The 15,084-nt window shown below is 38.0% G+C and overlaps 1 protein-coding gene across 1 annotated transcript in view; it reads right to left on the minus strand.

The window, feature by feature from the left end:
- Positions 1-928: 928 nt before the first annotated feature.
- Positions 929-15,084, minus strand: part of PPIG (peptidylprolyl isomerase G) — a 28,549-nt gene continuing 14,393 nt past the window's right edge. The window contains exons 6-13 of the mRNA XM_074593911.1: positions 14,973-15,060; positions 13,640-13,669; positions 13,410-13,549; positions 5,330-5,534; positions 4,098-4,265; positions 3,487-3,571; positions 2,509-2,645; positions 929-2,204 (exon numbers count right to left, since the gene is read on the minus strand). Of these exons, the coding sequence (XP_074450012.1) occupies positions 1,085-2,204; positions 2,509-2,645; positions 3,487-3,571; positions 4,098-4,265; positions 5,330-5,534; positions 13,410-13,549; positions 13,640-13,669; positions 14,973-15,060 (1,973 nt within the window). The 3' untranslated portion in view covers positions 929-1,084. The remainder of the gene's footprint in view (positions 2,205-2,508; positions 2,646-3,486; positions 3,572-4,097; positions 4,266-5,329; positions 5,535-13,409; positions 13,550-13,639; positions 13,670-14,972; positions 15,061-15,084) is intronic.

Consider the following 15,084-nt stretch of genomic DNA (forward strand, 5'->3'; position numbering starts at 1 on the left):
AGAGAGAAACAGAGGTGGGGGGGCCTAGAGGCAGGAGAGGAAAGCAGAAAAGGGAGGGAATTGGTTTGAGGAAGATACGCACATAGTAGAGAATGAGGAGGAATTCATAGCACAGCCTTTAGAGTGAGGGGACACAGGGAGGAAAGCAAAATTTTCATTTTTAAAAAAAATTAAGAACCCATCTTACAACATTACTTGGAATTCTGCTTCAACTACCCCAAAACCCGCAGCGCTGCGGTAGTTTTCTCATAGGCTGCTAAGAAGCAGGAAGAGCAGAAAGGATTTCCTGGTTCCTTACTCTGCCACCCACTGTGAGTTCTGGTAATCTGTTTCATCTCTGTGCATCCATTGACTGGCAACTGAGGCAGGGTAGTCTGAAGCATCCAAGCTGAATTTTCTGCAGTAGACAAACATGAAAACATGGAACAGAAAAAGGAGGTTGCAAGGAAAAAAAAAATTACACTGATAAGCACTTCAAAAAAATTTTTTTGGGGGACAAAGAAATAACTCCCAAACACAGACGACTGCCTTACAGCATGAATGAATCCTACTCTTGGCAGTGACAGAAGCACAAACAGTGAAGATTTACTTCAAATAATTCACATTGTGATTACAAAAACGCCCCGTAATTTTCCTCTATAAATTAATTTCCTTAGGACTTATACCTACTGAAATAATGATGTGGCGACACAGGAGCGACGGCCACCCTGCACCATTCTCCTAGCCTTAAGATGACATGTGGCATACTTGCAGCTTCTTCCTTGCACACGAAACAAGCTTCTTCCCAGGCAGACGTTATTTGCACTAAACTAAGTTCATCAGGTAAAAAGTAAATGCGGCACAGAAGTTACCTTTCTAGCTGCCAACACACAAGGATACACAAACCAATGAAATACTTAAAACACAGCACACCGTATTACACGTATAATTCGGTTTTCATTTCAAGTTTATTAAAACTTTAGCAGTACAAATGATCCAGGTTTTAGATTATCAAAAGACCAAACTGAAGTCCACATCTTAAAAAAAGGCGTTCCCCAAAATGTCTCTAAAACTTTGAGACAACGGAAACATTAAGTCCACAAACTCATCCGTGCCTGTCGTCATCTGTTCCAGGACTTGTTTCATGATCAGACTTTTTATCCTTACTAGGGGCATGATCTCTCTCCTGACTCTTTGATTTTTGGTTTATTTCTTTTTCTGCTGAGGATCTGGTCTTTTCCTTTTCTTTACTGCTGCGTGAATATGATTTTTTTGATTCTCTCTCTTTGCTACTTGTTCTCTTTTTTGAGTCTGGACTCCTATCCTGATCTCTACTAGACTTCTTATCTTTACTGGATTCAGGGCTGCTACTTTCACGGCTTTTTGAACGCCTCTTCCTTTGGCTTTCTGTATCGTTCCTCTTATATGAGCTTCTACTTTCTCTATTTGAATACCTCTCTCTGTTTCTGCTTTGACTCTCCTCCCTCTCCGAGCTCCTGGATTCTCTCCTCCTCCTATTTTCTCTTCCTCTGTATTTATCTGGTGTACCTCTCCTTTCTCTGCTTCTCGATCTTCCTCGTCTTCTTGTTTCTCTATCTCTATTCCTCGAATAGTCTTTACTTCTACTGCGGTCTCTGTCTCTGCTTCTCGATCTTCCTCTCCTACCCCTATCTCGGCTTTTGCTTCGATCCCTTGTTCTACTGCTGGAACTATGTTTTCCTCGAGCATGCTCGCGCTCTTTGCTTCGTGACTTGCGTTTCTCCCTGTCTTTACTCTTCCTATGGTCTTGTTCATTACTCCTTGAGCCTGCCCTTTTACTTCTCTCCTTGCTCCTACTTCTTTCTTTATCTCTCCCTCTAGAATCATAGCGCTTTTCTTTTTCTCTACCCTTCTCGTGGTCTCTCTCTTTGCTTCTTGATCTTACCCTCTTTTCATCATGTCTACTGTGCTTAGAGTCTCTCTCTTTACTTTTTGATTTCTCTCGGCTTTTACTATGGCTTCTAGATTTAGCTCTTCTCTTGGCCTTGCTTTTGTTATGCTTGTCGTCTTTTTCTGAATTCCTTCTTGTCTCCCTGTCTTTACTGCTGGATTTGTGATCTTTTTTCTTCTCCTTTTCCCCTCTTCTGCTTGGGCTTTCAGAAACTTGTCTGTGGTCTGATATTTTTCTCTCTTTTCCTCTTCCTGGGCTTTTTTGATTATCTTTCTTGTTTTCATTTATTTCACTCCTTGGAGAGAGAAAGACATATTTTTTTAAATATTTTGAATCCCCCCCACTCTGAAAAAGTAAGTCAGAAGTGAGACAGCTTCACAACTGAAACTTAAATCTCATTAGGTCGTCTATATTAATAACTATATATTTACAGTAGCATGATTAAAATCACACACAGTTAAGTAATGGGATAACCACGTCAGTACCCTGGTTTTTTGGAAGTTACTGTAATTGAATATCTAAGATGACAGGTATTACTTTATATATATATATATAAAAAAAAATTTCAATGCATACGCTCCAGAGAGAAATAATCTTACTTGTCCCCTTTTATCCACCGTTCTCCACTAGACACTCTCATTCTTTGAGCCCTTTGCATTTCTTGCCTCCAATGTGGAGGAGTTTCACTGCGTCGGAATCGATCTCTTGACCTGGATCTGGAAGGTGTCCGATAACGCTTGAAGGGAAAAAGAGAAAATTGGGCGTAATTTTGAATTTCATATGCTGCGATAGACAAGCAAGATTTTTATCCCTGCTGGTGGATTCTACACAGCACCTAACATGACACTTCACATGTATATACCGAGGTTACACTGACAAGTTATTAACTTACTGAAAAATATATCTGACGTTCAGCCAAAGCAGGAATACAAAATACCTGATCAAATAACTATTTTTAAGATAACTTCTATTTCAGGATTTTTGTACTCTGCTAAGAGGTATTCTCCTGTTGCTTTTAATTAGCACAAATGCAACTCACTTTTCTCACGATGAAAATTCTTCTTAGCTTTGACAAGCAACACAGAAACGCACTTTTTCTTTAAGGTTTTTACTAAAAATTTGAGGGATAGAGACTTCTGTTACCAAAAAACATGTGCCACAAGCAGTGCATAGCATACGGTTTCAGAAAATCAGAAGAACCAATCTGACAGCTCTCCCCTGCCAAAAAGGAGAGGTCTCTTCCCCACATTTCCGGCACTGATGTCGTACTGATTCTGGTGTTCACTAGAACCCTTTTTGAGCTAATTCCATTCACTGACTCACAGAATACTACAGTAACACAAAGAAAGCATTTTTTGTTTTTTCTCCCCCTCCTCTGCAAAATAAACTCAGTATGCAAACAGGAAATTAATTTAATTTTCCTTGAAACCTCAGTCCCCAAATCAATTACGATGCACCATAAATCCTGCCTTTTTAAAAATAAAAATCAACCATCCTAATGAAAATGGTGAGTAACACCAGCAGTAAGACTGTGCTACCACCTTGTTTATTTTGGAGAACAGATTGTAAATATTTACCCTTGGTCCTCTTCCTTTTATTTTCCTTCCAGATCTGGTCACTAACAGCCTCCTCTGGTAAGTTGACTGTGAATTCGATAGATTGCTGAAAATAATTTTTAAAAAGTGATATGTATAACATCAGAGAAAGAAGGAAAGACAAAATAAAACCAATTTTAAAACTCTTCAGAAATTAAACTAAATGAAAACACATTTATTTTTTATTGTCAGTGCAGACAGTAACAACCACACTGTAAAAACTTCAGATTCTGTGACCACAAAGTATTTTACAAGATTTCCAGGTCTTCCCATTTTTGAATGAAGAATAAGTTCTCGATGCAGACTGGACAGCTGCAATAAATTCTAAATGAAACTGCACTGCATTTTACTTTCTTTTTCTCGAATCACTCATTTTAAATTTTTCACTCACTAAAACCATTTTCAAAGACTAAGCCTTTGTTCTAGGACAAAGACAACGCTTACCAATAAATTGAAAAATTCATTTTTCATCCAGCAGTGCTCACAATATGGAACTGTTTAATAGGGAAAGGGCTCATTTAATATTAGAGTCCTAAAACAGTAAGGTGACCATACCACTGTCAGCACGCAGTCAGACTCAAGACAGATAGTACCTTTCTCTTTCCTTCTCTCTGCTTTTCCTTTCTTTTTCTTTCTCATCTACTTTAGGAGGACTTTTCCTCATCAGGAACCGGTTTTCAGGTACAGGAGGAATTTCTTCAGGACGGACAGTAGATAAAGGCTGTGCTTCAGGGTTTTCATCTTCACTTTCACTGGATGAGCTTTATTTTGTATTAAAAAAATATTTATACTTAAGGTGAGTTATTTGGATGAGGGAAGACCTTTCAATCTATCTAAGTAATTCAGAAATTCTCTTAATTCAATACACGATATCACAAGACACTCAGGAAACAGAGCTATTTCAGAAGAGACTTTTCTTTCCCAAAGATATTGCAAAGATACCTTTGCAAAATGTCCAACTGTAGTAGATTTCTGACCAACATTTTTTATCTATGAATTCCAATGGTGCAACACTGAACATACATTTACTCTCTACTTAGATACAGCTTTTTTTTTTATTAAAATTCTTTTGAAAAACCCTATCATAAGGGTTAAATTCAGATTTTACACTAGCGGATATAACTGGCTACAAACTATCATAATTCCAAGCAGTTGGTATAAACAAACTCGTGTGAAATGGGCTTAGTCCCACAGAAACAATGCTTAGGCAGCATTGCCTTAAGTGAACATTTCTTACATTTTACTGCTAGCTTAGAAAAATGTGACTTGCACTGACAACTTACATCTCACATTGAGCTATAAGCAAAACTATTAGATTAGAAATAACATTTTCAGAAGCAAGTTTTGAGTTTTATTCCAGTGAAACTGCAAGACTTTTGGTATATCAGACAGAAATAATGTTAAATATATTAATTTATTAATTTTTTTGTTTAGTTTTGCTTTTATTCCTACATACTACGTTCTCGTAAGTCCCACTGCACATAATTTAAATTGAATTGCACAGAAGTCAATGTAGGGAAACAAGCTACCACCACCCATTTCAAACCAAGCACTCCTGCAACTTTTCAAGCCAAATATATGTAAGTCTTAGTCCCTTCCTTCACTCCGTTACAAGCTGCAGCACGTGTGCACATGGACACACACATGGACATGCACATGCCCTTTGCCACCATATCAGAAAAATTTAAGCTTGCATATGGAAACCAATTGTCTCCCAGACTTCAAAATACCTACTTCACTGGTTATAGAATACTATTCTGTAGTTATAGGACAAGAAAACAGTACTGTACGGTGTACATGCAACAAAACAAATCTCAAAATTGACCTTTTCTTGCTTTTCTTTCTCTTTTTCTTTTCTTTCTTATGTTTCTTGGAATTTTTCTTGTGTTTCTTTTTTCGTTTTTTAGATTTCTCCTCCGAAGCACTCTCAGAATCCGATGATGAATCAGAAGATGATTCTGAATCACTTGAACTTTCCGAGTCACTGGATGAGGAAGACGATTTATGTCTTTTCTTTTCTTCTTTCTTGGCTTTAAGTCAGAATAGCAAAGACACATTTTAATATCAAACACTTCTAAATAAACCTCAGAAAAATCAACTTATCTAGTACCTGCCTGAGCTTCCTGTAACTGTGTCATGAGACTACTTCATCAAAATACTTCAGAACAAATTGAAATTTTGGAGAAAACACTGTTTCTCCCAAGTACAATAAAGGCTATATCTAGAAATATGTAAGAAATTTCCAACATTTTGTATTTACAAAGCTCTAAAGTATCAAATTTATACTGTTAAAAACTTGTAGAACCATGTTAATTTTCAGATGATGTTTTATAAAATGTAAATTACATATGAAGAAGTATTTAAAATTCACTTAGAAAGTGTTTATAAAAAAATAAAATTCTTTGGCTTTAGGTTTAACCTGACACAGACTGAACTGCTTACTCATTGAATTTAGCTCAACCTTCCTGCTAAGTAAAACCACGTTCAGAGAACAGTCCTAATACTCCAGCTCATTGTGTGTTGTTTGGGTTTTTGGTTTTGAGTTTTTTGTTTGTTTGCTTTGGATTTTTTTGTTTTTAACAGAAAGGTACAAATAACTTGCTAACCATCTAGTATGGAAAGAAACCTTGCTAAAGAGCAGACTAGTCCTTAATTACATATTTCACCATTTCTTGTGTGGCTGCAGGAGCTGCAAATCAGCAACTTACTAGCAATCTGATAGGAAATAACCCAAAACCAAACACATCTTTTTATGCCCTTTAACTGATCTGAGGCCTATTTAAACTATTAAAAGTGATGTAAGTATTATTTCAGAGTCATAGAATCATAGAATTGCTGAGGTTGGAAGGGACCTTTAAGATCATCGAGTCCAACCTTTAACCTACCCTGACAAAAGCCACTTCTAAACCATGTCCCTAAGTGCCCCATCTACCCTTTTTTTAAACACCTCCAGGGATGGTGAATCCACCACCTCCCTGGGCAGCCTATTCCAATATTTAATAACCCTTTCAGTGAAAAAATGTTTCCTAATATCCAATCTAAACCTCCCCTGACGTAACTTGAACCCGTTTGCTCTCGTCCTATGACTTGTCACCAGGGAGAAGAGGTCAGCCCCCATCTCTCTACAACCTCCTTTCAGGTAGTTATAGAGGGTGATGAGGTCTCCTCTCAGGCTCCTCTTCTCCAGGCTAAACAACCCCAGCTCCCTCAGTCGTTCTTCATATCACACTAATTTGAAAAATATACAATAAAAAATGTACTATAAAAACTTCACTAAAGAATGTCTAGGCTTCTGAGTTATGACGCTTCAGGTAAAACAGTTGAATGGTATGGATACTCTTCAAATGTGTTATGAAATTCATATAAGGTTATTGTCCAGAAAATTAAAAGCTCTATCTAGGAAAATCAGGAAGAGCACACTGGTTGTGTTTGGACTGCTGTAGTTGACTCTTCTAATTAACATCAAATATTATTTCACTTTGCCATTGCAAATTGCAAAGATAGTCCATCATTCACTACACAACATACTACAGCCACAGACAGAAGAAACAGAACCTTCACCATTAAAGAGAAGAAAAATATATCAAAATAAATACTGATGTCCAAACTGCCTGTTTCCTCGTCACAGCAAACAATCCATGTTTTAGGGGAACACCTGTTAAGACCTTAGAACGGGCTTCAGATCAGAGACAGAAATTAATTTTAAAATTGCATATGAATCCTAGCTGAGAGTATTAGCCTATTTTGCAAAGCTTTTAATAGCTTGCTCTATTCAAAAAATTCATGGTTTACAGAGATATTATCTGACCTACATCAACATACAAGCAGTTCAAATGCAACCTCCCATCCCCTGCTCTTCTTCTGCACAAAACAGGTAAGGGAAAACATTAGGTACCAAAGACAGGATTATGAAACTTCTCAGACACAGAGAACACCATGTTTTAAAATAGCAGAAAACATAAAGGTGTCTCCCTGAATAGCCTAAGTTTTTTTCTTTTCTATTAAAGACAGAGATATTAAACTGTTGAGCCTAGCCTAGCATTTCTTCTATTGGTTTTCACTTGTGCCCAACAAGTTGATGCAATTTGTATTTAACTATTGTGTATCAGCCATTGTTATAAAATAATTGAGGCAAGTAATTTGAGAAACTCTTGTAAAAAATAAAAATATGTTATGGTAACTTTCCTATTAAGACAATTTTTGTCCTTGCTGTACAGAAAGAAAGTCCTCTTGGGTATTACAATAACTCAAGTGTCAGAAGCTAAAAGACTCCAAGAACTTCAAAGAATTACAGGTTATTAACCAGCTTTTTACTTATGAACACCCTTGATTTTGTACATATGGGTGGGGAGAAAAATTCCACTTCAGAATTCCCTGTTAGCTATCTCTGATCATATATTACACTTACAGGTGTCCAGAAAAAGAAGTCAAAGTGGCAGCAGTACCGAATACTAAGAAGTATCTACTAACAGCTCTTCAACTTCTAGAGCGCAGCTATTTGGAAAAATAATTCTTTTATTTCTATATTAACAGATTAGAGATCTGAAGGCAAAAAAAAGAAAAAAGAAAAGGTGATACTCATGTAGAGAACTTGAGGTGGAGGAAACAATTCTATGAAGAGTAGATCTGGTAACTGCCCTTCTGAAAACACAAGTGGCTATATAATGGAACAGTGTACCAGTTTTTAGAATTATCGATATTAGATTCTCCAACTGCTTAGCACATATTAGCGAGCTGATGGACTCTTGCGAGTTAGCAGTAAGTATCCATAACTGCAATCACGTGAGCTCAAGGTGGAAATTCTCAAATTCAACACTAACTTGATCTCATTTTTGCAAAACTACATGATGAGAGGTAGCAGTTTTTCAAGGATCATCAAAAGCAATAAAGCTTATATAAACTCCTTGCTACATGGGTCAGAGAAGAGAATAAAAATGAGTATTGGGGATAATGAGTCTTAATATAATACTTAGGGATGCATTATTTGTAATACAAAGCTAATGCTTCCTACCAACTTAAAATTTCAATGGGAAAAAAAATTCTTATGGGTTCCTAATGGAGAAGAGAGTCGGCATTTCTCAGAAAAGCAACAGTTAAGCTCTCATTCATAGCATCAACTCTTATTATTTTTGTTCTGTATATAGTTATTGAATGTAAAACAGTGAAATCTCAAATATATGTAGCTGTCATATTTTACTCCTGTTGATCCATCTTCTCATCTACCATGCCTTTCCCAGAACACCTTCTGGCTGTAGACTGCGATGTGTTGATGTTCTAGATCTATCAACAGCCTTCAGCATTGTTCCAATGTTTTCATGACAATATCCATAACGAAAGCTAAGGTAGTATTGTTATTTATCTTCAGCAAAGCATTAGCTGCTAGCATTACATCATCTATGTAAGCCAACACCCCTTTTGTAGCGATCCAGCATCCTACACCCAGGTTCCCATTCAGAATGCAGTGATATATATAGCGGTCAAAGATTTCTTCTTCACAGTGATGCAGAACACTTGCTTTCAAAAGAATTGGCTAAGAGAAAATACCTGGATGACAGCAAGCTAGCTGGGGCTTAATTCAGGTAACAGCGCATCAGATACACGGTGTGGAAAAACCTCAGCAGAAATGACCGTTCAGCAGCAAATGCTATTTTGAATACTGAACCAACCTGGTGCTGGCCAATTACAGACCGCAACAACAAATGAAACCAGTCCTGCAGCATGAAGGTCAGCGAGAAAGAACTTGTGCTTTCTATTTACAGTCCAACTGTCCCAGCTCATTAACTTCAGGATCAGGTTTCAACTTATGACCACATCTGAAATAAATACATCACTTCCTACTCCATTCACTGTGACCTATAGTATATTTGCCAGACTTCAGGAACTACACGATCACACTGCATGGCACAGCCAAGCACTCTCAGCTTGTCATGGACTATAGCAAGTCTTACATTATCCACGTGATATCAGACTCCTGGACTTGAAATGAGGAAGTGATCTGGACAGAATGCAGCAAGCTCAAGCACAAAAGTCAGAACCGATGATCTCATCTTGTAATTCACAGCAGTGACACTCAAATAATTACCTTACATTAAGTCTTTGTTTATTTCAGGACATTTAGACAGATATTTTCCCCAATAATTTTTTCCAGTCTTTAATCACCTTGCTGTTCAGAGTATCAGGTCTTTTTCTCCTATTTTGCATGTGTTTCGCATCAATTATTTGCCATGGGTTCCTATTATGTCTTTCACTACTTGATTAAGGACCCACTGTTTCTTAGAACGGAAATTATACACAGTAATCCAGTCCTCAGACATATGCATTAGGGAACACTACCATGCTTGATTCTTGTTGATCAGACGGCATTGTTACTGTGAGGAGTCCTGTAGCACGAATGCCTCTGGACACAGACGTTTTTGTAGAGAAGCCACCTACCCCACAACTGCAACAGCAGAGGAAGAGGTAAAGAAAAATAAGGGCGGGGGGGAAAGGAGGAAAAAAAATAATAGTCTGGAAAAGTTTGAAACAACTGTTCATTGCAACCAGCTTGTGGAGAAGGGGCTGACGATGATGTGTAACGAGCTTGCAGAAGAAATGAGTACTCTAGGGATTGAAGGGGTAAGAAAAGAGAAAAGGGAGGAGACAGGCATCACAAGTCCAGGTAAGACGTGACTTACCAGAATCACCACTTTCTGAGATGGCTCTTATTCCATAGATATTTCATGATTCTTAAATGTGTAACTCTGTACTCTGCATCGGTGCTTGATAATTTGTACTGATACTTTTTTTTTTTTTAGAAGAAATTGTACTGATAGAATGACCTAATTACAATATTGCTCTTTGATGAATTATGAAGGCAGCTGTTAATCTGCCTTAATCGCAGAAAGCACACTTTTATGAGCAGTGACTCTACAGGGGCATCTGTAACATCAATGAAGATCGTGAATCAAGCCTAGCACTGCTGTGTACAGAATCCCCTAGAAATAAACTTTTAATGAGAAATCTTCATTAAAGGCTCTCGTTAAAAAGTCCCCAATGCACATAGCCATTTCATTTTTTTGGTTTTGTTTTTGAATCAGTATGTCAGTGTCTCACATTCCTGAAACCATGCCAGATATACCTTTGATTAACCAAAGTCAAGATCTCAAACAATGCAGCCAGCCTTGTTCGACTAGATCCCCTTGTGCAAAATTTTGTCAACTAGTATCAAACTCCCTTTTGTCTGTAAGAAAAAAAAATCCAAAGGAAAAGATGACAAACACTTCACTTTTCTAGGTGATCGTCCTCTCAAATTCCAGGTGAAAGCTTCTGCTCTAGGCCTCTGCAATATTATAACTGTGATCGCTGTATCATTCAATTTACATAGCATCTGCTAACTTGGCTCAGTCATCATCCACTCACCCCTAAATAAATCCAATTCTTCTGTACAAAGAGACAGATTTACTTCCTTCATACACTTCATCTGTATATTCATCATGACAACCCAAAAACGTGATCATCTTTCCTCAACTTTAACCTAAGAGAAAACATTCATACTAAGCACGTAACTTCTACTGTCATTCCTTCTGCTAGTGCCGTCTTGGCTTCCCTGCTAAACCCCAAGAAGAATCTGTTCTATTTTCATTCCATAAAGACTTCTCTAATTCCTTCCTTTGTGTTGCCTACCAGTCAAGCTCATGCAATAAATATTTTAGTTAAGCCTCCCTTGCTATCATAATGTACCCTCCCACTGAATCTGCCATTATACTTCCCTCACTGACAACCTCCTTATTCTTTTGTCTTACCAGCAAATTCTTAGAAGCAGTGTCCTCTGGTAACTGCCTCTCATTTCAAAGCGTCAGTTCCCTTTTGCTTCCCACAGTTAAGTGCCACAAACAGTCCCACTGTTAGATGGCCCTCTGTTGATGAACTTCCATGACACTGCTCACCTCCTAGGAACTGCTCCTCCTATCTGGATTCCCTGACCTCTTCCATACATTGACAGGTCCAAGGGCCTCTCCTGCTCCACCTGTCAGGTTTGGACTGCAGTTTGGCAAATTTCCTTCCGCTGATGTGATGACAAACCGTTCCTCCTATCTCCACGGCCTCAGGTCAGCACAGCTCATCAGTAGTTCCATGCTGTGCATTTAGCAAACAGTTCCAGCCATACCAATGTCTCTCACAGCAGCACTGAATTTCCCTTTGCAGATCCTACAGACAGCCCTTCCCTTTCAATAGCAGGATTCTTCACTCCCCAGGATCTCCATCATGGTCTGTCAGGCAGCACCTTCATCAGGCCAGCTCTGCAATAGTGACCATTAGGGCCCACATCTCCCTGCCCTCAGCTCTGCCGTCCACCTGCTCAATGCTGGTGCCTAAGGCCTCTTGCTCCCCAAACACTCCTGCTGCCCACCATTATCTAGCACTGTGCCTCATAGTCAGTTGAGTGGGCTATCCCATCGCCCTGGCATTGATCTCCCCCCGTGGCACAGCAGACCATCTACAGGAAGCACTGTCTCCAGGATCCCAGCAGTACTGAGGCAAAGAGGTACAAGGTGACAGACAAATGGGTAGGACCAGACAGTCAGATGTTTCCAGAAGCATGTTCTCTTTTAGAAGATGATAAAGGAAAAAAACATTTTGTATTTATTTTATTCACTCTTTTGATGACAAGTACTTTAAAGCCCTGCATAATGGCTTTAAGTCATCAGACTGCTCAGTGCCAAAACTTCCATTTAGCCATTCAATTTCAAGTGTTCTACACCGGACTAAAAAAAGGAGTGTAGCAAACCAAGGAAGACATATATACAGAGAAGGTATCTCACCCACAAGCTTCACCCATTCTGTATCTGTATTATTTTATTTACTAATCTACACCACCCATGCACTTTCTAACAGATACCATGCTCCTGAGTACTGTCCAGAAAAACAAAATTATGTCCTAACACATAGGGTGACTTATGAGTGAATCTAAGAAGTTCTAGAACCTTTCAGAAGTCAGGAGCCATAAGATAACTTCGCTTGGAATTCTGAGGTATTGAAGAGATCACTTCAGACTCCAAAGTCATTCTGCTAGACATGACAACAGGTGAACGCAGAACTGCATCAAAAAAGGAGAGGAAAAACTAAGAAGCTCAAGTTTGAATGCCTGTATTTTCCTTAGGCCAAAGAAACAATTATTCTTGTCTTGTGCTTCAATATCCTCAGTGCAACCCTTCACAGTATGTATCAGCAGAAGGTGCTATGAATGAAAAAGCATGATGATCCCTATCCTAGCTCCTACCAAACATGCATCCTGTGTTTCCTCTAATGAGATTCTCCAGAGTGGCAGCAACATCTTAGATTGAGCTTTATTTTGTAAGAGAAGCAGAATCCAATCTCCAATGCCATGTTCAGCTCTGGAATGATCAAGCAGAGCATCCCTTCCAGAACGAAAGGCAGGTTCTGTCATATTCCTGTTTAAGAATATGGCTTATAGTAACTTAGAAAGGATATCTGCTAAAGGGCTATTCCACTCTGTTCTGAAGATTTACCCAAAAGAATCATGAGGTTAAGTTCAATACCTGCAAAAAAAGCAACAGTTATCAAATAAAATCAGACTGCCATCAATCTTCTGAACTTAGCACTCTACTTTCTAAGGGCCAAGTGCTTGCCAGCTTTGTACTAAAATATAGCTAGTATAATGAAATCCAACACAGGAGAAGCTCTGAAGAAAGCATATATGATATTTCTTTATGTCTTACGCATCAACACCTTTTAAGTTTTTTTAGAAGACAAACTGTACTGCAGTGTTATTCACCTTTTCATCAAACGCCCCTCCATTCATCATGAGTAAGTTTCTAAATATTTTTATAAGAAACCAACAGGGAAGAAAATGAGCAAAATTACCTCATAGTTTGTGTCTATGTAAATGTACAGTTCAACTTTACCTTTGGATTTTGGAATTAACTCTCCACAACTCAGTATGCGTACTTCAGCGTATGGTTTACTAGATGCATCTGTTTTCTGGTTTTCTATTTCTCTCACAACTTCCTGACCTGAGATGACTTGTCCAAAAACAACATGATGTCTGAAGAATTTAAACAAAAGTAAGAATTCTTAGTACTTAATTTTCTCAAGGCACTTTCCAAATAAATGTAAGAAGATAAGAGATGCTTACCCATCTAAGTGAGGTGTAGGTTTAGTCGTTCTGTTGTTTCCAGATTTTGATTTAAAAGAGAGAAACAAAGTCAGTATTAGTGGAAAGCAGCCAGCATTTGAAGCATGTCATATACACATATGAAGGTGAAAGTTATTTTGAGTGAACTAATAAAATTGAATAAAACTAATAAATATTATTCTAAGTTTGTGCACAGTTAAAAGTACTTAATGTTTTATTCGTTAAACTACTGTCCTGGTTTGAGGTAAAACAGAACCAATTTTCTGTTCAGTAATTTCACTTTTCAGCTGAGCCTCTTCTACCCTTGAACATCCAAGCCCAGTACCGGTAAGCACGGCTCCTCCTGGCACCCAAACCATGACAACTACCTTTTCAATTCATTACTTTGATTATCACATTTTACTGAACAAATGAAGTGCACATGAATTTTTAGATGGCATCCTCATATAGGACGTAAGTATTCTATTTATTAAATTATATAAATATTACCAGGAACAGATATAAAAATTAAGGCAACTGTCTCAGAGCAGGAAAACTGCAAATAACCTTCTATGTATAGAAAGAAAATAGACAGAAATCAAAGGAAGAAAAAAAAATACCTGCACGTACAGATTATTTCACAAAGAAGTAGATCTGACTTTCTTTCAGTTTCCCCTACACTAGCATTACTAAGGCATACAGATGTCAGCCATGGCAGAAGTAAAAAACTGGAAAAATTACAGTAATGATCAGTCAAAAATCCCCAAATAAGGATCTAATGGTAAGTGACATCCACAATCACCATGTTAATTAAGGGCATGAAATATGGAAGTGATGTATTTCAATAATGTTCTCTGTAGATAAATTCAATTTAAGAAGAGCCTACTGCAATGTATTTTAAGAATTTAAGTTTTAACTGCAAATAAGACTACATTGAAAAGTTGTTTTGTGAGAGAAGAAACCCCCTCTACTACTTTTGAGATCCCCCAGAGCTGTTTTGCTTCCTTCCAGACAACACTTACTAAAATAAAGTGATAAGAGTCCTACAAGGAACTAAGAGGTTTGCTGTATTGCCCAGGTTAGAACACAGCTACCAAAAACTACCAAAAGCTCTTCTGCACAGACAATAAGCACTAAACACAAAAGTGATAAAATAGTCAGGCTCCTTAAACAGCTGTCATGGTTTGGGCTGGGCTGGCTAGTGCATTAGGAAAATGGCTACTTTCATGCAACTTTGGGAAAAACCACCAACTTTGGGTCTGCACAGGAGCTAGTCTTCAATATTTAAAAGGATTACTTTTAGAGCTTACAAATGGCAACCAATGAACACATTTCAGGATAGCACAATACTTACATAAAGAACTGTGAACCATTTGTATCTTTCCCTCGGTTGGCCATTGAGAGGAGAAATTCTTTGTTGTGCTTTACAGCAAAGCTTTCATCTAAAGAAAACGTTTTCAGTTACT

The sequence above is a fragment of the Larus michahellis genome, chromosome 7, assembly GCF_964199755.1.
Source record: "Larus michahellis chromosome 7, bLarMic1.1, whole genome shotgun sequence".
NCBI lineage: Eukaryota > Metazoa > Chordata > Aves > Charadriiformes > Laridae > Larus > Larus michahellis.